Source organism: Lepidochelys kempii, chromosome 11, assembly GCF_965140265.1.
Source record: "Lepidochelys kempii isolate rLepKem1 chromosome 11, rLepKem1.hap2, whole genome shotgun sequence".
Taxonomy (NCBI): Eukaryota; Metazoa; Chordata; order Testudines; family Cheloniidae; genus Lepidochelys; species Lepidochelys kempii.
In genome coordinates this window covers 60,577,765-60,604,566 of record NC_133266.1, presented here as the reverse complement: position 1 = coordinate 60,604,566, position 26,802 = coordinate 60,577,765, and the positions used below count along the sequence as shown (strand labels likewise).

General features: G+C 40.6%; 2 protein-coding genes and 1 long non-coding RNA gene across 8 annotated transcripts in view; 2 read left to right on the top strand and 1 right to left on the bottom strand.

Moving 5' to 3' along the window:
• The window catches only part of LOC140895826 (alpha-aspartyl dipeptidase-like), a 39,494-nt gene extending 28,054 nt beyond the window's left edge, over positions 1-11,440 (top strand). The window contains exon 9 of the transcript XR_012154360.1: positions 11,357-11,440. The gene's annotated coding sequence lies outside the window, so the exon portion shown is untranslated. The remainder of the gene's footprint in view (positions 1-11,356) is intronic.
• NBEAL1 (neurobeachin like 1) overlaps positions 1-26,802 on the bottom strand; it is a 126,781-nt gene that overhangs the window by 5,579 nt on the left and 94,400 nt on the right. For 5 of the 6 annotated variants that reach the window (XM_073306478.1, XM_073306474.1, XM_073306479.1 and 2 more), the window contains 18 exons: positions 25,982-26,130; positions 25,287-25,420; positions 24,317-24,418; positions 22,901-22,996; positions 22,651-22,775; positions 21,387-21,527; positions 21,152-21,282; positions 20,332-20,441; positions 15,756-15,873; positions 15,007-15,104; positions 13,684-13,800; positions 13,063-13,152; positions 11,164-11,273; positions 9,956-10,128; positions 9,309-9,403; positions 3,365-3,481; positions 2,314-2,475; positions 1,060-1,208 (listed from right to left, as the gene is read on the bottom strand). In XM_073306478.1, the coding sequence (XP_073162579.1) occupies positions 1,060-1,208; positions 2,314-2,475; positions 3,365-3,481; positions 9,309-9,403; positions 9,956-10,128; positions 11,164-11,273; positions 13,063-13,152; positions 13,684-13,800; positions 15,007-15,104; positions 15,756-15,873; positions 20,332-20,441; positions 21,152-21,282; positions 21,387-21,527; positions 22,651-22,775; positions 22,901-22,996; positions 24,317-24,418; positions 25,287-25,420; positions 25,982-26,130 (2,217 nt within the window). Of the gene's footprint in view, positions 1-1,059; positions 1,209-2,313; positions 2,476-3,364; positions 3,482-9,308; positions 9,404-9,955; positions 10,129-11,163; positions 11,274-13,062; positions 13,153-13,683; positions 13,801-15,006; positions 15,105-15,755; positions 15,932-20,331; positions 20,442-21,151; positions 21,283-21,386; positions 21,528-22,650; positions 22,776-22,900; positions 22,997-24,316; positions 24,419-25,286; positions 25,421-25,981; positions 26,131-26,802 lie in introns of those variants that run through there. The other variant, XM_073306480.1, reaches the window with a different exon arrangement.
• LOC140895827 (uncharacterized) lies at positions 12,773-26,701 on the top strand. The gene is made up of 3 exons (XR_012154361.1): positions 12,773-13,817; positions 21,764-21,910; positions 24,302-26,701. It is a non-coding gene; the product is annotated as an uncharacterized lncRNA (long non-coding RNA).

Below are 26,802 nucleotides of genomic sequence, written 5' to 3'. Positions count from 1 at the left end.
GCAGCAGCATGTCCCCCACTCTGGCTCCTACGTGGAGGCGTTGCCAGGTAGCTCTGCTGCACGCTGCCTGTCCGCAGGCGCCACCCCCACCTCCCATTGGCCGTGGTTCCTGGCCAATGGGACCTGCGGGGGCAGTGCACGGAGCAGAGTCCCCTGGCTGCCCCTAAGCATAGGAGCTGTAGGGGAGACTTTCCGCTGCTTCCAGGAGCCATGCGGAGTGGCCCCCTGACCCTGCTTCCCAGCCGGAGCAGGGCAAACCTCAGACCCCGCTCCCCAGAGGGAACTCGAGGGCCGGATTAAAACGGCTTGTGGGACGTATCTGGCTCATGGCCTGTAGTTTGCCCACCCCCGACATATAGGGTCAAATCCCATCCCCAAGATATAGCCTTAGTAACAGGGTTGTGCGCTGGGGACGGAATCAGTAAAGAAAGAAATCCTCTCTGCAGAGTGACAGGAGAGCAGACTTAGTGCTGCAGTTACCCCTGTAGCAGGTATGTTTCCTCCTGGAGGCAAAGGCCAATGAGTTTGCATAGCGGAAAGAAGAGGGGATTTTAAACTGAAGTTACAGCTGCACACCATAAGCTTGATGCTGCCAGGAGCTGAGCCCACAGCTCCCACTGACTTTGATGGGAGTCACGGATACTCAGTATCTTGCTGGATCAAGCCCCAAGTCTGCATCCAACTCTGTCCCTTCCCAGATATTGAGAAGGACATTCCCAGTACTGGGATAAGGGCTGTCAGTGCAGTCATGCACCAGAAGTGGCATTCCCAGCTGACCAATAGGTCTTTCCTGCCCTTCAGTGTCCAGACAATCCAAATAGGGGCCTGGAGCATAAGGGACTCGGCTGTAATTTTGTATTTCCTTTGCAAATTGATTTTCCAGTATCAGGGGACAGGGCAATGAGAGAATAGCCATCTGTGACCTCTTTTGAAAAAGAATGACAAGTCACACCCTTCATGATTTCCACATCATACACCAATACCTATATGTAAATAAACCATCATGCTGGTGCAGTACATCTTATCTGCAGTGATAATCAACTGATGCTGGTCTGTTACCTGTAGAGATCTCGTATGGAAAGGAATCCCTGTAGGCTCCCCATCACAATATATTCGCCAGTCACACACATGTCTGACACTTCCTCCTTTAGACTCTCAGAGCCCAAATATTTCCCGTTCACAGAATAGAGATGTAATGCATTCTTATCCTGAAGAGATTAAAAAGAAATTACTCATGGAGGATTGAACAGATTAAGGATTTATTACTTATACATTCAGCTTGTTAATAGGAATTTAGCCAAGGTTGGTAGTAACTCAAGCTGTTGGTATCTGATGGCAGTTTGCAGAATTAGAACCTCTCTAATCCAGCACTCCCTGGTCCAGCAACATCCGTGGTCCGGCAAAATCAGTGGGTGCAGAGCATCCACCGGCTCCAAACTCCCCCATCTCCCTACGTTTCTTGTGCGCCAGCAGCCCTGTGCTTACCAACTCCTCCCCCTCCTTCCCAGTGCTTCTGGAGCGCCGCGAACAGCTGATTCGCAGCATTCAAGCTCCGGAAGGGAGGACGACGACGACATGGGGCCAGTGGCTGGGACCCCGGGTGAGGGGCTGGCAGCTGGGGAAGATCCACTGGCACTCTGCGTTGACCTCCCGTGGTTTGGCAATTCTCTGGTTCGGCACTGGTCAAGTCCCGAGGGTGCCGGACTAGAGAGGTTCAACCTGTATTTATTTATATTTTTACTGCACTACATTCTAATCTACGGCCGTGCTTGACAAACTTAAAAATACATTCATACTTAACAGCCTCTCGCATTCATCCACAGATAGCACTATCCCAGCAGCAACATGAATATAACAAAAAATTAATAAGCCCACCAAACAAACCAGAGTCCCCCTTCCCAGCCTCACCCACCCTCCCAAATCCGACAGGGCAAGGAGCAAAGCTGGGCCTTGCAGCATGTCCTGAAAGTTAACAAACACAGACTGTTAACATTAGCTACATGCTTCTTTCCAATTCTTAGTGCAATTACACAAGCCTTCATCAAAAGAGGCACCCCTACACTGAATAGGCAGTGAGAATGAATTACACCATGAACCCTAAAGGTTGTCCCTCTAGGTCAGGTTGTCCCTCTCAATTTTTGAGAAACATTGGTGCATCTGTGGGGCAGCTTGCACACAGAATTTCCTAAGAAACTAGCTCTACTGCTAAAAACACCCCCCATAAACAAAAAAACCCTGGTACATTTATGTTTAGTGTTTACAGCAAAACATACACCAGCATTCTATGACCTTGGGTTGAAACTTGTGAAGTACCTTGAGAGTAGTCTTTCCTTCTATACTGGTGTGGACAACTATGTGTCCTTCCCAGGATACAGCCAGGTTGGGAACAGTCAGCAGAAGGGAACTCTCACAAGGTGGTCGCAAAGTCCTCATGTACTGACCTTTCCGAATAGTATGAATAATCACAGTGCTATCCTGTTAAGACAAAAAACAATACTATTTCTTCACAGTAATATTCACATAAGGTAATTATTTGGAGCAAGGGAACAGAACATTTTAAAAGATCTTAAGGTGTAATAGTAGTTATTGAAGAAGAAACTACTGGCACCAGACAGGTATTGGGGCCCCACAGTGCTAGTACACAGATCGTGAAAAAACCCCAGAGTCCTTTCCCCTTAAGAGTTAGTCTCAGCATATGAGGAGACAACAGGTGGAGAAAAAACAAACAAAAGCGGGGGTGGGGGGGTTAGCAGTGAAACAAATCATATTTCATAGAGTAAGTAGCCGTCACAGGACACCCCTGCGTAGCCATTATCAAGTGTTTTGGAGGCATCATGGCGGAACAGCAAATTTTAAGGAAGACAACAGTGTGGCTTTGCAGATCTTTTATGGGGAGCCTCCTCCCATGCCTGAGGGGTGGAATGGGACAAAATGCAAAGGTACTTGAGGTAGAATTGCATTATTTAGTGATGAAAGTGGGCCATCAGCAGCAGAGTGGAAACAGAGGTCAACAGTTTCATAGAGTTGGAGGGTAGGGTGTGGCTAAACTGTGGAGAGCCTCTGAAAGACAAGTAGTTTGTGTTTGCTGAGGCAGAAAACGAGTTCTGTAGCAGGAAACTGGATTTCTTCGGATGGTTATACACACTTCAGACATTCACCTGTGCAAAAGAGCTGTGGCCTACTCTGTGAGAGCAGTATGAGTAACTGAATTATGCAGTGTGTGTGTGTTGACATGGTGCAAGACTTGCTCCTTACCCAAAAGGGAAAAAGAGGAAATTAGGAAACAGTAATGTTTTTTCCAGCTACACTAATTCCAGTAATAAATATTACTCCTTTGAAGGGGGAAAATCATGAAGACGCTTACTCTGGCTCCAGACACCACCATGTCCAGTTCAGTGCTGATGCTAACGCTGGATACCTCATCAGTATGTCCATACAGAATCTGCAACGGTTTAGGTGCCAGGCCTACAGGAACTCCTCCCTAATATCAACATAAAATGACACATTTATAGATTTTCTCACAGTTGAAGAATACAGAATATCTTTAACATCATATGCAGTAGATGTACTTGATGTAGGCTAAACATCACACTTTACTTCTATAGTTGCTCACATTTACAGCCACCTAAGTCAGCTTCCCTTTTTGTGCCTCAGTTTATTAAATCAAAAGGATGAATTAAATGATTAATTAAATTCCTTTGATCTTTGAGTTCACTGTCTTCTTCATAACGTAATTAAAGAAAGGGAAGACTATTTTGCATAAAAATTATATCAATTTTGTCTCATATCCTGAGGCAACATAGAGAGACAGCCAATCTGATTCTGCTTTGAGATATATAATAGATCTCTTACAGGAAGTTGTTTTGTGAAAAATATTGTAAGTGTACAGCTTTCATTAATGGAACTCCAACACACTAAAACAATTTGGTACTTCCATTTCACTTTTAACATCATGTAACTATATTCAAAATCACTTTAAGTGGGGTCTGTTTCGGCATGCACAGTGCCCAAAGAGATGGGTATGAAAACAATTTCTCTTCTGCCTTACAGTATGGAGAGACGAATGCCAACCAAAACACTGAAAAGATGAGGCACACATGACAGTGCTAAGAAGCAAGAAGATATATCAGAACACTAAAAGGGAGGGAGTCAATTACACGGGCCTTAAACTACCCAAGGATTCTCCCACACAAAAAGTGGCTTAACTGGTTTCTGGGGACACCTTTGAATCTGTTTGGGATAGGGCAAAAGAAGCAGTCTTAGCAAGGGCCTTAGTCTGATCACGTAAAATAAATAAGTAGAGCTCGTCAAGACTTTCCCATTGGAATGATTTTCCGATGGAAAATGCAGTTTCTGCAAAACCAAAGTTTTCCACAAGAAAATTTTGATTTTGCCAAAAATTTCAATTTTCCGTAAGAAAACCCAAAATGAAATATTTCATTTCAGGTCAGTTTAACCTAGATTGGAATATTCTGGTTTTCTTAATTGACCAGATACAATTAGTTTTGAGTCAGTTCAACAAAACCTTGAACTGCATTTCTCTATCAGCACATTGTCCAATGGGAGTTGTAGTTTAGGCCTCCAGTTCTCTCCAATGGCTGGGGTCCCTGGAGGACTACAGCTCCCATAATGAAATGCAGATTTCTCTGCATGGTGAATCATGGGAGTTACATGATTACATGCATTACAGGAGATGTAATCCAGCCAAGGATCATGACCCGTATGGAAGAATGCATGCATCTATCTCCTATTAGGTAATGCATCACTATGGGAATTCATTTCAATCAACAATGTCAAAATCTTGACATTTCTTAAATCAAAAATTTTCATAATTTCTGTACTGACAAAAATTTCAAATGTTAAACTTTTAGTCCCAATTTTGCTCAAAAACAACTGCTAAAATGTCAGAATTTCCTGTTAGATGGAAATTCCAAATTTCACTTAGCTGTAGTCATATGGCTTCAACAAGAGAGAGTTCTACCCTCAACTTTCTGAGGTTGGCTCCATTTGCGCCAGCTACTTTCTTTCTGAAAGCAGCTGTAAATATTCTCACTGTATAATGCATGTCAAACCTGTGGTATCCTGCTAAGTGACGGCAGGATTTCCTGTTCACTGCATACACCTGTCAGAGTATCTGGTTACATACCAATGCACTGACATTACAGCGTGCTAGCTGGATTGAGCCCTAAATGACTCTGACACAAGACACAAGACGATAAAATCAGGCATATTGTCCACAAGACACAGCAGGAGCTGTAGCTTGTAACACTTCCATTTTCCCTAATAGCCTTAATAAATGCAGCTTGCATGTTGAAGGGCAGAGGTCTGCAAAGAACATCTGGTAAACCTAGATAATCGAGGGGGATCATAGAACTGGGCTAAGTTTTATTAACTCATAAAACCGGTAGCCTGCTGGTACATCAGCATAAAGACAATGATGCCAAAAGCCACTACTGCTAAATTAATTTGTTTGTGTGTGCAGTCCCCTTTCCTCCTTTCCTCTCTTGCTTTCATGTAGACCAAGCTTTCAAAAGCGTAACCAGGATGTTTTACTAGTTAAAAAGTTGCCTTTTATAAAAAACAATGAAAACTTATGATAAAATTATCTTTCCACTATCATCACATTGGGGGTCTTTTTTTATTCAGATCCTGCCATTTTGTGCTATGTTTAACATTGGTAAAGGCCAACTCACATTTTAGGGGCTTAAATTAGCACACTAAAAACCGTATCTACTTTCCGTTTGTGAAAACGCAAGTCAGATATTAAAGCTTTCTAAGATCCTGGTTTAGTGCCAGGCTGGACATTACTAGTCCTCTGGCTAACTGCTTAGTTACTGTAATGGGGTGACCACCTCCAGTGCTCCCCTTCAGAGACAGGGTGGGGCATTTCTGCCTCAGTTTCTCTCTCCTCAGGGCTCCTCAATAAACTTGACATAAGCTTTTCTCTTGGCCAATGATACCTTGGTTTATCATCACAGACCATTCAAAGTAAAGTTATCAAAGTCCAAAACAAAGTTAGAAGTGCATATATTGCTCCTTCCCTGCTCTTCATCAAGCCACTCCCAGGCATTCCTGCCTGAAGTCTTCCCTGCTTTGGCTGGCCACTCCCAGCCCTACTGAGCTGGCGTATTTTCTCTTTTGTCTCAGGGTCCTCTGCAGGAGCCTTCTGTTCTTAGTATCTCAGACTCTCCTACAAGAGCCTTCCTCCTCTCTGCAGACCTCTGCTGAAGTCTCTGTGTGTATGTCTACACTTCAGTTAGACACTGATCAAATGCACCCCATGTTCACACCAGACACACCCCTGTAATAATCTCTGTACTAAATATGCCTTGTGAGGTATTATTTGATAACTAGTAACTCGCTAGTCAATAATGTCATGGTGAAATGTATGTAGCAACATTATATACCAAGTTCTGAATTTCCCCTGTATGATTTTGGTAACATGTTCAAACCCACGTAGCCCTGATTAGGCAGGAGTGTTTAAGCAGGTCTATCTTAAACAAAGGAATGTGAGTTTACATCAATTTACATATAAGTAATAAACAAGGTCCTTAAGATAGCAAGAAGGAGACAAGGACAAGGCAAACCTGCATTTCAACATACACAGGGGAGAAGAAAGAGCCTCAGGGCACCTTCACCCAGACTCCACATTGCCTTCCTCTATGTTTGAATAAACTTTGCATTGAAGATTAATGCTCAGAGGAACCCACTTCAAAGGGGGACTGGACTATAAAAGTGAGGAGCAAAAACGCCCCAGGTATTTTCTCTCTCTCTCATCTAAGACAACAAAGGAACCAGCCTTTGGACTTTGGGAGCGGTTCTGACCTGAGAATTTGGTCAGCCCTGTTGCTGGGAACATGTGGCAAAAATTCTACCTTGAACCAAGTCTAGTTTGTTAAGTTTTAGTTACGAGAAAGTGTTTTGGTTAGTCTCTAAGGTGCCACAAGTACTCCTTTTCTTTTTGCGAATACAGACTAACACGGCTGTTCCTCTGAAACCTGTTTTACCTTTATTTCTCTTATAACCATTTCTTTCTGTAATGCCTTACACTTGTACTCACTTAAAATCCATTTCTTTGTATTTAAGTAAACTTGTTTTATTCTTTAGTCAAACCTAATTCAGTGTTGTGTTTAAAGTGAATTTTTTGGTAACTCCAATTAAAGTAGCAAAGTGTTGTACATTGACCCCTTACAGCAGGGGTAGGCAAACTTTTTGGCCCGAGGGCCACATCGGGGTTGCGAAACTGTATGGAGGGCCGGGTAAGGAAGGCTGTGACTGCACAAACAGCCTGGCCTCCACCCACTTCCCGCCCCCCCTCAGAACCCCTGACCCATCCAACGCTCCTTGTCCTCTGATCACCCCCTCCCGGGACCCCACCCCCAACCACCCCCTGGGACCCCATCCCCTATCCAACACCCCCTTCTCCCTGTCCCCTGACTGCCCCGACCCCATCCACACCCCTACCCTGAGATAGGCACCCCCGGACTCCCACGCCTATCCAACCCCCCCACTCACTGTCCCGACTGCCCCGACCCCTATCCACACTCCCGCCCCTAACTGACCCCCAGGACCCCACCCCCATCCAACCCCCCCTTCTCCCTGTCCCCTGACTGCCCCGACCCCTATCCATACCCTTGCCCCCAGACAGGCCCCCCACGGGAATCCCACACCTATCCAACACCCCCTGTTCCCTGACCACCTCCCCTCCCCGAACCTCCGTCCCATCCAACCGCTCCTTGTCCCCTGACTGCCTCCGGGACACCCTGCCCCTTATCCAACCCCCTGTCCCCTTACCATGCTGCTCAGAGCAGCAAAGCCCCGCCGCCTGGCCAGAGCCAGCCACACCACCACTGCACTGCCCAGCAGGAGCGGCAGGCCAGAGCGCTGGCATCGCATCACGCTGAGGCTGCAGGGGAGGAGGGACAGTGGGGGAGGGGCCGGGGGCTAGCCTTCCTGGCCGGGAGCTCAGGGGCCAGGCCGGATGTGGCCCGTGGGCCATAGTTTGCCCACCGCTGCGTGACAGGGACAGTGAACCTCTAATAGCTGAACTGTGAAGGAGAGGGCTGGACAGTGCAGAACACCCGTTTTGGGGAAATTTCAAGACAGAGAGCGTGTTGGGGTCAATGCTGCAAGAAGTAACCAAGGCTTCTGGAAGTCAGAGTGTGGCTGGTGGGTAGCTGGCAGGCTGCAGCTATATACAGGCACTCAGGGTGTGACCTGCATGCTGTTTGTGAGAGACCTAGCTTAGGAGCTATAGCAGCAGAACACTGTGAGGCACCCAGGGTTGCAGGCAGGTGGTGACAGTCCCTCACTACTGTGGACTGCACCCTGGAATGTGAAACACCCATGGCTGGCCTGGGTCAGCTGACTCAGGCTCACGGGACTTGGGCTACAGGGCTGCTTAATAGTGGTGAAGATGTTCGGACTTGGGCTGGAGTGCAGGCTCCGGGACCCCTCCAGGGGGGAGGGTCAAAGATCCCAGGCTCCAGCCTGAGCCGGAACACCTACAACTGCAATACAACAGCCCTGTAGCCTGAGGCCCAGTCAGCCGACACAGGCCAGCCACGGGTGGTAAATTGCAGCGTAGACATATCTTATCTCCCCCTGGTCTCTCATTACCCAGACCTCTCCCTTACCTATCCCAGAGGCCTGATTAAGTCATATGACCGAGGTCACATGACCTTCATTGTCCCCACCTGGGGAAGAGAGTTGGCTGCGTGACAGATGGGGCTGAGATCCACCTCTCTTTAAAGAACTAGCCACCCAGTGACAGTTACACATCAGCATTTCACACTAAGGAAACAGAACACCAGAAGAGAGATGTGGTCTAGTACTGGGAGCACAAGACGAGAAATCAGGAGCTCCCAAGTTCTAAACCTGCCTCTGACACCAACTCCTGAGATGCTGGACAGGTCACCTTCTCTACTTCAGTTTCTCCACCAGTAAAAAGAGGAATAATATTTACTTACATACCTCAAAGGGCTGTTATATATTGTCTGCAAAGAACCTTAACCAAATAAAAGTGCTCTAGATAACATTATTAATGCCACTATAATCCATAGAGCAGAGACGCTAATAAGTGTACTTGAAAACCATGGAACAGTCTAAGAGAGATACTGAACTCATCATAATTTTTAGAAGTCCATTTTACCCTGCAAACATGCAGACAGAGCAAACAAATCAGAGAACAGCAACTCTAATGAAACACTAATGAGTCTGTAAATGTACTGGACGGCTAGACTGGTGAACAAAGCACTAAAGCAAAACCCTTCAAAAGGCTGCTTCTAAAGCTGTGCAGGTGTACTTACTTGCTGAACTATTTGCCATATCATACATGTTGTGTCTCTGGAACCTGAAATTAAATGGATTCCACAGAAATCTATAGCCAAACAGGTCACAATATCTATAAAGGAAAGAAAACAGTTACCTTAACTTTGCATCTCAACTAAACATTTTATCTGGTTTTAAAACCAATTGACATTTGGTGGCAATGTGATGCTGTGCAGCATGCCAGCAATGTAGTTACATTTGCAAACAAACACAAACTCTACACCAGGAATGTGGTATACATTTTCAAGACTGATTAGAGTCTAAGATCCTAGTTGTAGTAATAAAGCCCTAGCCAGGAGCAGGACAAACATTAAACGTAATCATTATTATCTTAACTTAAAAAAAATAAAGATTGTTCTTAATACACCCTAGACCATTATTGGAATTACTATATAAACACTTGATCGAATAGGTTTTCATTAGTCCTATTTGAACCACAGAGTGTGATGGCAAGAATGGGCAAAACTAGCTTATTCTCTCATTGCAATGTGACCCAAGTACCCTATTTTATTATCTTTTATAAAAGACTAAGCCTTGCAATAGTCAAAGTGTCAGATTTTTGTGTTACAAAAACCATGTATAAAATATGTAATTTCATAATTCAAAACTAAAATAGTTTACTTACCCATGTGTCTGACATGCTGTCCAATTAATTTGCCTTTTGTGAGCGATGTCACTCTGATGCTATTGTCCCAATGCCCTCCACTGAACAGCAACTTTGCATCATGGGACACTACAAACAGTTTAGCGGTGATCTCTAGCCCTGGAACGAACGGACCACTTATGCTACGTTGGGTTCTGCAAACAAATTTTACAGTTAAGATTTGCCCTATGTTAATATTATGATCTATAAAGAATTTGTACCTAGGAACACTAGGGGTGAAATCTTGGCCGCCCTAATATCAATTAGAAAATTCCCTTAGTCTTCGGGGCGGGGGAGGGGGAGGGTCAGGATTTCATGCTAGTTCTTTATACAATATCCTACCTGGTTTGCGGCTCTGTGGATAACTTAAATCCATATTAAATATTTATACAAAAACATTTTTTCAAAATTTTGTAAAAAGACAAACCTCTTGTAAACAATCAAAAAGCGTGGTACAGTTTGTAATCTAAAGTGCGGTTCTATTGTGAAAAGGGACTATAAATGGTAGTTTCTTACTCAGGAAATCTACCCCTCCCATGTGTTCAGTCTCATATCTGTTCACTTTGATGACAAGTGTTTTAACTACTCTGGACTCCTGTTAATACTGTCGAGTTAACATATGTTAGGAAGAGTAAGAGTGAGCTCTATTCCTCTTAGTCCATCACCAACAGAAGAGTTTATTAAATTCCAATCAGTTACCGTTGTGCAAACTCAGTGAATGCAATGGGAGTTGCACAGATATCACTGAAAACCTAACTGAAGGATACGAATTGCATAAGTGTAAACGAGGCCAGATCTGCAGAACATTTATTATGAACAATGATGCATGAGAATAATGAAGCAAGCTTGACTCTCAGATGCCAGGATGAGTTTGCAGGGCTGGCAGTTAGAAAATTTTTTTAAAAAATTGGTCTGAAAATCAGGAATAGACAATGAAGACAGAACCTTACAATAGCATTTTTATAATCACTTTTCAGGGAATAACTGTAGTCTAATTAATATTAGGGGATGTCAAAGCCTTGAAAAATGTAAAGCACACTATATAGATGTTAGGTTTTAATTAAAAATCACAGATAATCAAAGCAGTGCTATCGAATCACTATAGAAGACGACTCTGTACCTATCGTACTTTAACTCATTCTACTTTTATAATAGAGTTCACTACTGCACCTTTCCTCCTCTTTACTTACTTGGGATTTGTCACAGTTGGATCTCTGATGAACGTAAAATAGTTGGAGATATTTCTATCATATGGTAGCCACCCGTGGGTTCCAATAATGCAGTTCAGACTTGCTATCACCTGAAAGAGTAATTTGGATAAAAATCAGTGAAATTGTGTAATGTTGCAAAGCCCTCTTCTTTGCTTGTCTTTCCCAATAACAGAGCTTGCATCTGAGCCAACATAAGTCTCTTGAAAGTTTACCACCAAACTGATCCAGCTGAGGCTAACGCTATCATGAGGACAGGATGGAGCGTCTGTGAGGTTTTTTGTTTTATTATTTTTTTAAAATAATGAGTTATGACTAAGGCTACGTATATAACATGGACGTCATGGAAGTCAAGGAATCCATGACTTCCAGAGACCTCCATGACATTCTCTGCTTCAGACCCAGAGGCTGCCAGACTCTGGAGCTGGCAGCCAGTGGGGCTCTGGCAGGGTTCCAGTGACAGGCAACAGCAGCGACAGGGGGCCCCCCCGTGCAAGGTTCCAGTGATGGTGACAGACTCCTGAGGGGGCCCTCCTCAGGATTCCAGCAACAGGCGACAGACTCGCCTGAGAGGGGTGGAGAGACACACCTGTTTTCTCTTTGGGAAATATGGTCACCCTGCAGCTCCCAGCCACAGTAGGTGGAGGGGAGCCCCCTTGCAGCTTCCAGCTGCCGTGGGCAGAGGAGGAACCCACAACTCCCAGCCACCACGGTGGCAGGGGAAACCATGGAGCCGCAGCAGCAAAAGTCACAGTCAGGTCATAGCTTCCGTGAATTTTTGTTTACTGCCCGTGACCTGTCTGTGACTTTCACTAAAAATAACCATGACAAAATCTTAGCCTTAGTTATGACTCTTACTAACATATGGTATATACTGCCTTGATAAAAACAGTGAATTATGCTTGTGTGTGATATATATTGGCTATCTAGAACAGCGATTGGTACTTGAGAATTATGCATTTCATCATAATTATTTAATTCTTCTATTTTATTTTCTTTGAAATACTCAGAGGTAGTAACTAGCATTTAAAGTTATGACAAATTAAAGACATTCCCAGAGTCGTTTTGTTACTGAGCCAGTGTGAAAGTAATGCCAGCTAGTTTTAATGTAGTGTACTATTTTTGTCAGTGACTTGAAAGGAATAAGAAAAAGGAGTACTTGTGGCACCTTAGAGACTAACCAATTTATTTGAGCATGAGCTTTCGTGAGCTACAGCTCACTTCATCGGATGCATACCGTGGAAACTGCAGCAGACTTTATATACACACAGAGAATATGAAACAATACCTCCTCCCACCCCACTGTCCTGCTGGTAATAGCTTATCTAAAGTGATCATCAAGTTGGGCCATTTCCAGCACAAATCCAGGTTTTCTCACCCTCCACCCCCCCACACAAATTCACTCTCCTGCTGGTGATAGCCCATCCAAAGTGACAACTCTCTACACAATGTGCATGATAATCAAGTTGGGCCATTTTCTGCACAAATCCGGGGTGAGAGAACCTGGATTTGTGCACGAAATGGCCCAACTTGATTATCTTGCACATTGTGTAGAGAGTTGTCACTTTGGATGGGCTATCACCAGCAGGAGAGTGAATTTGAACAAAACCTGACTAGCCACAGGTTCATCTACGCCTAATTTAGCCTACACAAATGTGAGTAGAGACAATTAAACAATATATGAGCTCTTCCAAAGAGGTTATTAAACTGGGGACTGTTATAAGAACTTAGATTCAGATTGATAGTAACACGTTAGCTCTACCCCAATGTCATTTGGACATCTAGCACCCACACTTTGTCAATATAAAGGTGAATTTTAGGAACAGTGCAGTCATATGTAACACAGAGTTTCAAACAGCAGAACTGACACATCCAACTCACCAGGATCTCTGGACTCCCTTGAGACATAAAGGAACGTGACTGGTTCCTGGGAACAACAGCCTTGACGATGGGAACACCATCACTGATACCCTATGAGAAATGACATTTTCAGTTGACAAACATCCATAGGTGGTACAAATACTTTAGTTACCTGGTAGACAAAATTGCAGGTACTACCAGTTAGAGATACACACATCTTAAATAGCTAAGTTTAGCCACTAACACTAGGGGAGAAATCCTGACCACTTTGAAGTCAATGGGAATTTTGCGATTGACTACAGTGGGGCCAGGATTTCACCTTTGGTGTCTCTCTCCAGTCTGCATGTAGGCACTTGGAAAGAGGGGAGGCTAAGGAAGCAAAAAGGATAACATGTAACATTTAGATAGTTAAAATAAATGTTACAGAATCACTGCAGCATGAGGGTAAGTAAACTTACTCAACCTCTATAAAGTCATAGCAAAGATCTTCTATAAAAAGGGTTTATTAGATGTTTTGTACAAAATTTTCTTTACATTATAAGCAAGTTTATTTTTACTCTGCTGACCACTTTTTATTCCAACGTATTACAGGTTTCAGACTAGGCTTAAAACACATGCAATGCAATATGTGTCAGTTGCTACCTCTACGAAGAATGACTTAAGTTCAGGGAGATGCTGGAACAGATTCAGGGTTGAGCTGTCACTTTTGGTCTGTCTCTGTACTACTTCCTCTGCGGATAATCTCGCAGGATGAGGCTCCTAGGAGACAATATTGAGTGAGTTTTTTTTTTTTAAATCAAATTTATATACAATCTCAGCATAGCGGGAAATCATCTTTGATTGAACTGTTCAAGTCATGTATGGTATTCAGAGTCAAGAGAGAATGTAAACTATATTTCTAGCTCAATATATTAAATTCAGATGAAGGGATTCTGCCCTCTGGATTTACTGTTTCTAGACCATGTTTCTACATAAAGGAAACCTTGGCTGATTTACTTGGAAGATTTACTCAACATGGGATGGGGAGAGGAAAAAAGATTTTGCTAAATTCATTTGGCGGCTCTCTCTTAAAGCTGGTTTTATTATTCAGGAAACAAATATTTACTATTCATACCAAAAAAGGAACATTTAGATTTTATTACAAGCCATGTTGCTAATTTTTCCTCTCATTGGAAGCTAGCATTAAAGGATTACTATACATAACACCTGTAGACTGTCGCATCTATTCTAGAATTTAGACAGCCTTAGGACTAGCCACTAGGGAAAACTAGAGTGGAAACCTGGACAGAAAGGAATAAAAGTGGAGAACTGGACTAACACCAACAAAAATGTACTTCCTGTCTTACAGGAACATATTTAACAAAATACCTAGTACCATACAATAATTATTAAAGACATGCAGAAGGCACACAATTCCTATGAATAATCTGATTAAAAAATTGACTAGATGGCACGTCTATCTGAAGGGGCTTTGCTCGGAGCTATAGTTAGAGCTCAAAAATATTAAGTGGCAAAATTATGAAGCAAGTTGTTTCCACATCTATTTAAGTTATATCAGAAGATGAAATACCAGAGATAACATTTTCAAAGGCTCATAAGTGACTCTGGAGCCTAATTCCCATGTTCAAAAGTGATGTAGATATGTAGGTGCTTAAATCTAATTGAAAGTCAAAAGGACCTAGGCTCTGAAGTGTCTAGTCACCTTTGAAAATGGGAATTAGACTTTCTTGAAAATTTTCTAACAGGTTTCCTTTATTAATGATAAACGTAGAAGATTCACTTTCCTAAAAGTTACAGGTTTCCTAAAACTTGCAGGTTATAATACCTGGAATAGACTCTAAAAGGAACAATGGCCTTCACAATGGTTGCACAATCCTTCCACAAGCCCCTGCCACTCAAGTGTATACCTTCCCAAAACTGACTGATATGAAACTTGTGTGTTTATTGCTACAAAAAGAGATTTACCTTCAGCAGCTGACAGGGTGTTTGTCCAAAATTGTTAATCATCCCTTCTAAAGCTTTCCTTTCCTTCTCATCTGTTAAGGCATCTAAATCCACAGCTCCTGGAATCAGAACCAGAGTAGTAGAGGGCAGTAAAACAAAAGTAGCATTGTCTACACATAATTCACTGAAGAAAGAGATAAGAAACATGTAGGAAAATATACACTAAGTAGAAAACCATTACCCCTTCTCTCTAAAAAAATCATCAACCACCATCAGTTTATTTTACACTAAGAGAGTCTTCTAAAAGTTCCATTCTGCAAACTTTCTCCCTTCAGAAGTTAGTAAGTGTTTTGGTTGCAGCATCTGGCTTTTGGGAAGATAACTTTTCTTTATTTAATGTGTGCAAAAAATAACCCAGAATATACTTTCTTGATTAAAGACTTTCTAAAGTTTACCTTCTAAAATATGTTCTGTAGTAAATTCCTATGACTAGAGTCTAGAAAATAAGTTCCAATAGGTTTTCCATTATGTTTCCAATGGAATCGTAAAGAACAGTTCGTTAATTGAACAGAAGCAATTATAACGATTCCTACAGAAGGGCTAAAGAGGTTATTAAATTAAAAATTCACATTTCCTTCTCTGAACATCAGATATTCAATTCTTTTACCATATGCCACTATACTGCATTCATGACGAGAAATCTGTTTCCAGATATTTCTCAAACCCCGCAAATATGACTGCGATGACAAGAAGAGAACACAGTTTTGTACCTTCATAAGTACAGTAATAGAACACATTGAGTGCCTCCACAGCAGCTGGTCCCCTCTGTTTGTAGCCAAAAATCAGATCTATCCATTCATGGAGATGAGCAGAGACATACTCAGACTCCTAAGCCAGAAAGAATTAATATCAGCAATTGAAGTACTAACTCTTCCCCCTAGATACACTGGTGGGTTTAAACACAAAAAAATTAGAGTGCCCACAAACTGCCTAAGATGCATGCATACCAGCAGCAGCTGAATAGATGTGTAAGAATATGTATACATTCTAAGGACATTAATGTGAACAAAGGAGAGGTATTATTTAATAGGGCTGTCGATTAATTGCAATTAACTCATGCGATTAACTCAAAAAAATTAATCGCAATTAATCACACTGTTGAACAATAGAATACGAATTGAAATTTATTAAAATATTTTTGCATGTTTTTCTACATTTTCAAATATATTGATTTCTATTACAACACAGAATACAAAGTGTACAGTTTATATTATTTTTATTACAAATATTTGCACTGTAAAAATCATAGAAATAGTATTTTTTAATTCACCTCCTACAAGTACTGTAGTGCAATCTCTTTATCGTGAAAGTGTAACTTACAAATGTAGATTTTTTTTTATTATATAACTGCACTCAAAAACAAAACAATGTAAAACTTTAGAGCCTACAAGTCTACTCAGTCCTACTTCTTGTTCAGCCAACCACTAAGACAACCTAGTTTGTTTATATTTACAGGAGATACCACTGCCTGCTTCTTATTTACGATGTCACCTGAAAATGAGAATAGGCTTTTGCATGGCACTTTTGTAGCCAGCGTTGCAAGGTATTTACGTGCCAGATATGCGAAACATTTGTATGCCCCTTCATGTTTTGGCCACCATTCCAGAGGATATGCTTCCATCTTGATGGTCATTAAAAAAAAATATGTTAATTATATTTGTGACTGGACTCGTTGGGGTACAATTGTATGTCTCCTTTTCTGTTTTACCCACATTCTGCCATATATTTCATGTTATAGTAGTCTCGGATGATGATCCAGCACATGTTCGTTTTAAGAACACTTTCACAGCAGATTTGACAAAACGCAAAGATGGTACCAATGTGAGATTTCTAAAGATAGCTACAGCACTCGACCCAAAGTTTAAGAAGCTGAAGTGCCATCCAAAATATGAGAGGGATGAGGTGTGGAGCATGCTTTCAGACGTCTTAAAAGAGCAACACTCTAATTAGGAAACTACAGAACCCGAACCACCAAAAAAGAAAATCAACCTTCTGCTGTTGGCATCTGACTCGGATGATGAAAATGAACATGCATCAGTCCGCTCTGCTTAAGACCATTATCGAGCAGAACCCGCCATCAGCATGGACGCACAGATGCTGGAATGGTGGTTGAAGCATGAAGGGACATCTGAATCTTTAGCGCATCTGGCACGTAAATATCTTGCGATGCCAGATAAAACAGTGCCATATAAACGCCTGTTCTCACTTTCAGGTGATACTGTAAACAAGAAGTGGGCAGCATTATCTCCGGCAGATTGTAACCAAACCTGTTTGTCTGAGTGATTGGCTGAACAAAGAAGTAGGACTGAGTGGACTTGTAGGCTCTAAAGTTTTACATTGTTTTATTTTTGAATGCAGGGTTTTTTTGTACATCATTCTACATTTGTAAGTTCACCTTTCATTATAAAGAGATTATACTACAGTACTTGTATTAGGTGAACTGAAAAATCCTATTTCTTTTGTTTTTTACAGTGCAAATATTTGTAATAAAAATAAATTTAAAGTGAGCACTGTACACTTTGTATTCTGTGTTGTAATGGAAATCAATATATTTGAAAATGTAGAAAACATCCACAAATATTTAAATAAATGGTATTCTCTTATTGTTTAAGAGCGTGATTAATCATGATTAATTTTTTTAATCACTTGACAGCGCTATTATTTAATAATTGCAACAAAGGATTACAACTAAGAGTAAAGCAATGAAATTTTAAAAAGGAAAATTTTAAAGATCAACAGTAAACTTCCTGATGCTTAGTCATAGATTAGAAAGCCAGAAGGGACCATTGTGATCATCTAGTCCATCTAAATTCTAGACCATTATATGATACGACCTCCATAGGACTTCCCTAATTCCTGTTTGAACTAGAGCATATCTTTTAGAAAATCATCCAGCCGTGATTTTTAAAGTTCCAGTGATTAAGAATCCATCACAAACCCTTAGTAAATTGTTCCAACAGTTAATTACCTTCATTGTACACCTTATTTCACATCTGAATTTGTCCACTAGACTGAAGAGCCCTTTACTATCAAATTTCTGTTCTTTGCGTAGGTACTAGTAGACTGGAAAAATCAAGTAATTCCTTAGCCTTTTCTTTAAGATAAACAGATTGAGCTTCCTGAGTCTGCATGTTTTCCAGACCAATAACCACTCTTGTGGCTTTTCTCTGAACCCCCTCCGGTTTAATCAATATTCTTCTTGTAATCTCATCAAAAAAAGATAAAGTTAGTTTGACAGGATCTTTTTTCCATAAACCCATGTTAATTAGCATTAACTATACTGTCCTCCTTTAATTCTTTACTGAGTCCCATATCAGCCATTCTGTTATTTTGCCTGGGATTGATGTCAATCTGACAGGCCTATAGTTATTTGAGTCACTTCATTGAAATATTGGTACAACGTAGCTTTCTTCCTTAATGTTCCAAGACTTAATGAAAATCATACACTAATGGTCCAGAGAACTCCTTGGCCAACTCTTTTAAAGAACTCTTGAAGCAGACCTGCTGATTTAAGAATGTCTGACTTTAGTAGCTGCTGTTTAACATCCTCCTGAGTTACTGCTGAAATCCAAGACCGGATTTGTAGACCGGTCATTGGCCTATGATATGGTCTGGATTAAAGCCCTGATTCTGAAAGCTTGCAAGGATCATCCCCTGCCTCAAAACACTATGCCTGCTATGGACAATGCTGAACAATAGGTAGCTGTGGGTCCATTTGGGTGACAGTTAGCTTGCCCTGGTTCCTCAACAATGGACTGCCACAAGGCTCAGTACTCGCCTCAACACTCTTCAAGTGTCTACACAAGTGACATGGTGCCAATGAAGTCATGCAAATTTGCATATGAGGATGACCTTGCCCTGGCAATGCAAGCAGCCACCTTCAACAACAGTGAGTCCACCTTGAACGGGGATCTAAACATCAGGGAGGAATATTTCCGGAAATGCAGGCTCAAACCAAACCCCTCACAAAACAACACTCACTGCATTCCATCTTGATAAGAGGAACTCTAAGCACACCCTGAAAGTGACCTGATGCTGCAACACTGTGCAACATGACCCCACTTCAACTTATCTTGGAATGAAGCTGGACCACATGCTAACCTTCCATGACCATCTGAAAAAAGTAGCCACCAATATGAAGACAAGGGTAAATCTGATCCAGAAACTGGCAAGCAGAAGCTGAGAGCATCAGCATCACTGCTATGGACATCAGCAATGGCACTTGTGTACTCCGTAGTGGAGTACTGTGCACCGGTATGGACCAAAAGTAGCCACACTTTACTTGTTGATGTCCAACTGAACACTGCAGTATGGTTAATCGGTGGAACCCTCAGGTCGATCCCAACACCCTGCCTGCCCGTGCTGTCACATATCGCTCCCCCATCCGTTCTCCGTGATGCTGCAACCCTCTGGGAAGTCCAGCGAATCAAAGAAAATGAACATCTCCTCTTCCACCAGAACCTCAACAGTGTCCCTCACCACTGGTTGAAGTCACACAAGCCCTTTTCAACCCACGTGCTTAACCTTCAACAATGTAACTTGAACACTGATGAAGCTTGGAAAGCTGAATGGTGTTCACAAGAAGTCACAAACACACACCTTGTGAAAGACCCGATGCAGAAGATTCCTGGTTTCAATCTTCCCCAAAGCTCATGGACAACCCTAACCTCATCCATACAAATCATGACAGATGCGGACACTTGATACACAAATGGAAAATTAAAAACTCTTCAGTGTGACTGTGGTCACCCAGAACAGACCATGGATTATATAACAACTCAATGCCCGATTCACAAAATATGAAGGAAGCATCACAGTGATACACTCCGTTACTCCTGACGCAATTATGTGTCTTAATCACATAAATGTAAAATTATAGTTGTTGCTCTACATCTACATTAGCCATACGAAGTTGAAATGGAAAGTATATTCTGATTATATGATACGACTACGTCATCTGGCTTTTTCCCAAGTACAAAACAGAAATATTTATTGAACATGTCTGTCTTTTTCTGCATTATTATTGACAATTATATCATTTCCATCCTGTTAGGACTTTTTTTGTTCTTAATATATTGAAAGAAATTTCTTATTATTGTGCTTAACTCTGCTGGCCATAGATTTCAGCTTGTGCTTCTCTTATCAATCACCTAGTTCCTATCTTCTGATTTATATTCATTACTATCAACTTCCCATTTTGTGTGTGTGTAAAATAAAAATAAAAGCATGTACTGTATTTCTGTTTCTTGTTACTTCATCCAAAAATTAAGGTAGTCATTGTCTTACCAGTGCTTTCCTGTGTTTACAAATGAAATCTTCAGGTGACTTGGCCCATTTTGGGAGAACAACATCATTCACTACCTCTTTGGAGAGCTGTAGCTGACCCAAGTTAAACTCTAGGGAATATAATTGAGACAATTTGGTTTCAAAAGCTATTACAATATGTTTCAAGTATCTTGATCACTAGATCAGAGATTAAGAAGCTGAATAAGTAAATCTAATAAGTAAAATGCAAAAAGCCAAAAAAAAGTAATGGTCTCATGTCAACATGCAGGAAAAGTTATCTTTAACAAGATATGTTATGTTTAACAGGAGCTTTCTTACTTCTGAAGAATCCTGGAGCCTTAGACTACTGTAAATTCAAGTTACACAAGACCATGTTTGAAAATACCAGTTCTGAGTCTAGATTCTGCAGGCCTGTCTAATTAAAAAAGATCTCATGTTCCAAGTTAGCACACATCTTCCAGAAGAGGTGGGTTTAGTACCCAGAACAGTTAAAGCAAGTTAACTGTAATTAGTGCAATTTAGAATGGTCAACTTTTAAAAAAAATAACTTTGTTCTTCTTTTAGATTAAACCAAACCTCAATACTCTTAGCCATCCTAGAATTCTGGGTAAGAATTTTAAATTACGAAGTTAAATAGTGGCTTAGCATAACTGGCACCTCATTAAATGGCTAAAAGGTAGTACGACCGTAAAGTAATTTTCACATGTTCAATCTAATCAAGAATAGTTTTCCTCAATGTTCTTAAACAGGTTCTGACAATGCTCTCTAGTGGTGTGTGGGATGCATGTTCTATTCAATAAATTCTGAAAAGTCTGTTTACTATTTTGATTCTCCAAGAACTCTGGGAAGTAGAAGAACTCTGGGATAAGCTCCTTCACATCATTTGGGTTATCCATAAGGGCTTGCCATGTTGCAGGAATGGAATGGAACTGCCGATCTGCACAGTCAAACCTGTAGATTGGAAAGCTCAAGTTACATTTTGACAGCTCCTATTAAAAAGCCATCATTGAAGTTGAGGGAGAAGAGACAGATATTACTGTTCATTCACAATTTACCTGCCACTCTGAAGCTGGATATGTAGTGTGGTGAAAGGCTCTACTCGAATGAGATAATGCATGACACCAGCAGCATTTGAGTAGTGAGTACCATAGTGAAACTTGTCAATCGTCCCAAGAGGATCCTCAAAATTCTCATATCTAAAAAACAGAGATTGAGATCTTTAAAATCATAACTACTGCATGCTATGTCTGATACACACAGATTATATTTATAGTATACAGGGAATACACAACAGATGCATCACTAACTGTTTTTCACTAGCTAAGTGGCCTATGACAGTTTTGTTAAAAATTACATCAACATATACTGAGTGCCTCTGGTTGCAGGAAGAAGAGGTGCATTTGGGACTTAAATAATTATTTTCCCATTTCAGGTCCCAAAAGACACAGCCAGCAAGTTCCCACCCTGATGACACACTAGATAGCAGACGTATCCCTGAATGCCATGAGGCTAGCAGGAAAAGCCATAGAAACAAATTCAGTGCCCAGGAACCAGCACTGACTCCAACCATGGATATCAGGTAATTATTCACAGTAAATCCTCTGTGCCTCAAAGTTCCCAGGAGAAACCCTGTTTGGGAAGAAACTTGACAAGTGCAGCCTGACAACCAAGACAAGCCAAAATGTTCACTCCCCACTCCAGCAAAACTTAAAGATGACTACACTCATATGTGAGCAGAAGTAGCTGTCATTCCTATCTGCAACAAAGTTACCAGAGAAGAGATTCAACTTATTTCAAGGATAAAATTTGGGCTCAGAATACCAGGAGGAAGCCTGGATACAAAACAGGGTAATCCCTCCTTCTAGTCAAATCCACCAGTATGGCTGCATCTGGGATGCCTATATCCAGAAACATGTATAGGGGACAAGATAACCCACTTTTCAATCATCTGGATCCAGTCAACTTCAGACAGGTGCCCCTGGGTGCCTCTGAAACCCTTCGTTTCCTCTCTTGAACCCTGAGAAACAAACCAACCTGAAGAAGATTTCTTACCTCCTAGAGCTAGAGGCAATAAAACTTGACTCTTTAATGTTGCATACGCTGCTGTTAATATAACAGCATCACTGCCTAACAGTTCCAAGCTATATGGCTAATGTATGGCTTTGCCATCAAACAAACAGGCTAATCCTATAACAATTAATGTCTCAGTTACAAATAGTTATGGAATTCTCAGAATCAATAATTATTAGTCTGAAAATGTCCCATCAGAAAGCTAAAATAAATGGAGAGAGAAACATAACTGGGAATTTTTATACTTACTTTTCTTGCACAGCTTTGGCATTCTTTTCATTCACCACCCCAATGGGTTTGGATAGATCCCTAAAGACAGCAGGATTATTCAAGTCCAACTCTTCTGACGTGTAATCTTGCAGGACCCAAGGAAACTAGAAAGCCACAGTTCAAAATTCAGATATAAAATCCATCTTTCCACAAAGAAATCACATTTATCCAGTGACAATTAACAAAAGAAATCACATTTATCCAGTGACAATTAACAAAAATAATTTACCACAGGATATTGGGCAAGGTCATTGTAAGTTCGTCCCGCCATGGTGTTCAATTGAATGAGATAGTCAAAGTTTGATATCTCTCTGTTCACCCATTTCTGAAGGAGACAAGAAAAGGCAACACTAAAATCATTAAACTGAAGAAACTGTTGTCGATGTAGAGTGCGTCTTGTCAATGCTTAGCTACAAGGAAATATTTCTCATAAGTCAGGGGCACTAGACTATAAACATAAGAATTTGCAAATTTCAAATTTTCATAACCTAGTTTAAAATTCATCCTGCATCTGTGGCTGTGCTCTGTCTCTTGATGAGATTAGCTGACACCTGGCAGAGGCAAGGGGTTGTCAAATTCAGGTTAAATGCAAGGGAAAGCTAACAGCCCTAGGCTGGCAATAAAAGTTCTTTTAAAACTAAATGAAACAAAACATAAAACAAAAAAGGACAGAAGAAGAAAGGGGGAAAGAGCAATAGTGGAGAAAAAGTAAATCAGAAACAGCTGAAGACGAAAAGGAGAGAGGAAAATAAGTATTGGAAACTCCAATAACCAAAAAAAAAAAAAAGTCTTTTGATCTTCCTCTGTTAACCGTATATGCATCAGTGAAATAGTCCAGTGTCCTTGTGAAAGTGCTGCAGAATTAGTATTTTATATACTTAAGAGGAAGGAGTGCCTTATGTAACTCTGAACCTTCCATCTAACTAAGGATTGGTGATGACACCTTCTTTCCCATTCCTCTTTGTCTAGGTAAGTGTCTGAGGTGCAGAGCCAGGAAGACGAAGGTACAAAAGAGGAAACTGGAGAATTCTTAATGTTAATAAGAGCATACATTTCTCTATTTCTCATAGAAAACTACAGCATCTGTTGATGTCCAAAAAAACCAAAAGCCAAACAAAAAAAAAAAACCACCCCAGAAAAATAACACTGCCCTGTGAAGTTAGATAAATTGCTAAAATTTCATGATGTTTCTGAAAATTGACACTTCGCTTACAAGCCAATAATACTGTACCTGAAGCAAGGAACCATGGCCACACCTCTACATCTTTAAGTGGGTTTTGTTGAAAGCACGCATAATAAGATAACAAAGCGAATAATCAGTACACAAAGCAAAATAAATTGTCACCTAAGCCCCATGTGCTGACACCAGAAGACAAATTTTCAAAACTGTCCTCTATTTTTTGTCGTACGTCTAACATCTGCAGACACAAATAGGCCTGCAAACTGGTATAAATGCAATAATTGGGCGCACACACAATTGCACATGCAAAAGTTTAGAGGTCAGATGAAAAGTTTGCCGTTGCTATCTATGTATGTCCACAAACACTGTAAAATATTCTAAACCCTAGTTTAGCTACTTTATTATTAAGCAGTTCTTTGAGAAGCACTGAAACACCCTAAATCATTTCAGCTGAAATCATTTTACCTGCATCAAGCCTGAAGCTTTAAACAGTTCCTGTGGAGATCTGGTCCCATAAATATTTGGAGAACGGAGTGACAAGATTCGACTGTACACTTTATTTCTCACCTGTAAGAAAACATTTACACTGGAAAATGCAGCTAATAAAACCATAAGCAACTGCTCTGCGGATTAAATTCTTAATGAAGCTAAAATTTACTACATTTTTGAACTGTGCCGCCCTCTTGCTGCCAAAAAGATATTTATTCAGCTGCAGGAGCTAAAAATGGGTATTATTTGTGATTAACTGAAATACTACTGTTGCAGAATCACAACCCAGCAAAATTACATATTATCCCTACATAAACATAATAGAAAACACTGTCATTTTTCATGTTTAATATTGTATCAGTCTTTCTACACAAGCTACTCTGATGAATTATTCACTTTAAATATCCACCATGTAACAGCTATTCATAACATTTACCAATTCATCAGTATCAAACGCAGCCCAGTTCAGTTATTCATTTTAGCCCCATCCCATTTAAATTATCCAAGAAAACATTAGCACAGCATTTGCAAACCATCAGAAGGGCAAGACATAAATCATTTCCCCCTCTGCATTACAATAGGATAGTAATTCTCCATTACTTTGTAATTCATTTGTACAAAGTTTTTATGGTTTGTTTAGTACAAAGAAGCTGAGATTACCCCAGTACAATTTCTCATGAGGCAGAAATTAAATAGTAGTTGCACATGAAAAAATAAGAGTTTTGTTTTTCTTTTGACTATTCAATTTTACTGGAAACCAGACTGGGGTTTTCAACAACATAAAAAGATCCATATTCTAATTTCTCAGAGCAGCTCAATCTGGCAAGTATTTTGACCTAATATAATGCTGCAGAAGCTTCCAAAAATCACGTTAGCCATGGCCAGTAAACTAGAATTTGTCACTTATGCTGAGAGAGTCCACCAGGGAGCTTTGACAATTCCATACCTCCTTATTGAAGTTAAGGAAGTAGTTGGTCTGATCAGTGAGGAAGATCTCCAAGGCTGACCGCCTCAAGTTGTATCGGCGCAAGTGTATCTCTCGAATTTGATAAAGGGACCATTTGAAATCAAAACCTACTCCTGCAAACAGAACAACTTCAGTTATTGATCCAGTTTCTTTTGGTGAAACAGATCAGTTAATTTTCTCAAGATCAGTTTCATGTATCAGAGTTAAACTATACACATTAACCTTCTTATAAAAGCTCACCAAACAGATATTGCTGATTAATGCTTACAAACTACTTTTCTTATCAATTCATGCAGGTGACAAAGCTCATATGGTTAGCATAACTGGTGAACAGTATGGCAGAAATCATAGGGAACTACCATTTACTCATATAAATTATACAAAGACATTTTGTTCCTTAGAATATGATTAGCAGCCTTAATGTTACCCCAGGAGATGGGAAAAAAATTTAAGACTGCACTAGTAAAATGGCTCAGTGGACAGGCTACATTTACAGACCCCTTGCTCGAAAGGAAAAATATGAAGTCATTGGCCTAATAAACATTATGTACAACTCTGTTAATTAGCTAATTTCTAGATGTCAACCACACGGGCATTTGTTCTCAAAAAATAAAGTTCATCTGGAAAGAACAGGATGCTGAACTATGAGAAAGTAGACCTACTGTGATGCTCACCTTCCTCTTTTTCAATGCTGCCATCATAGAAGCAGATGTGCTGGGTAGTGACCTCCAGTCTGCCAGGTATTACATCAATTAGCGTAATGAGTTCACATTCTTCAGACAGTACCAATTTTTCTTTCTGACCCTGCTCCTCCTTTTCATCCCTACAACAACAACATCATCACCACCACCATCCCATGTCATGTGTTTTTCTAGACTGCACAGTTCGACCAGGTACAAACTAAAAGCACAATTTAGAAAAGAATCAAATCTGAATTGCCTTAAGAGCACGTCATATAAAACCTTCCACTATTTCGCTTTCGTTAGTAGGCTCATGAGTTCTCTGAGTCAGCATTTAGACCTCAAACCTGTTCACTTCACAGCAGAGTTTTTTAATCTGTCTATTCCAGTCACTTCTTTTGTATAAAAAGATCTTACAGGATGGATCTGCTATTGTTACAGTATAAGGCATAATGCCAATTTTCGTATCTCTGGATTAACAAAAAGGCCAAAAACTTAAAAATAAGCCAACACACAAGCTCCAACTATAAAAGAGTTGAATCTGAGTAATTCTCCTTGCCCCCCCAGTTCCAAGAGACAACAAACTGTGGCAATATTTCAAATAGAAGTTACTGAAAAGTTTATAATACAAGGTTGTTTCGTTTTTAAATAAATAAATACGTGAACTGACTTTTGTAACTTTAAAGGTATAATATAAGGCAGTATATAATTATTCATGTAAATAAAAATATTCGGATCACTTTTACAGACTTCTCTTAACAAGGCTTCCTCTTTGCACCTACAATTTTATGGTACAAATAGATGTGTGCAATTTT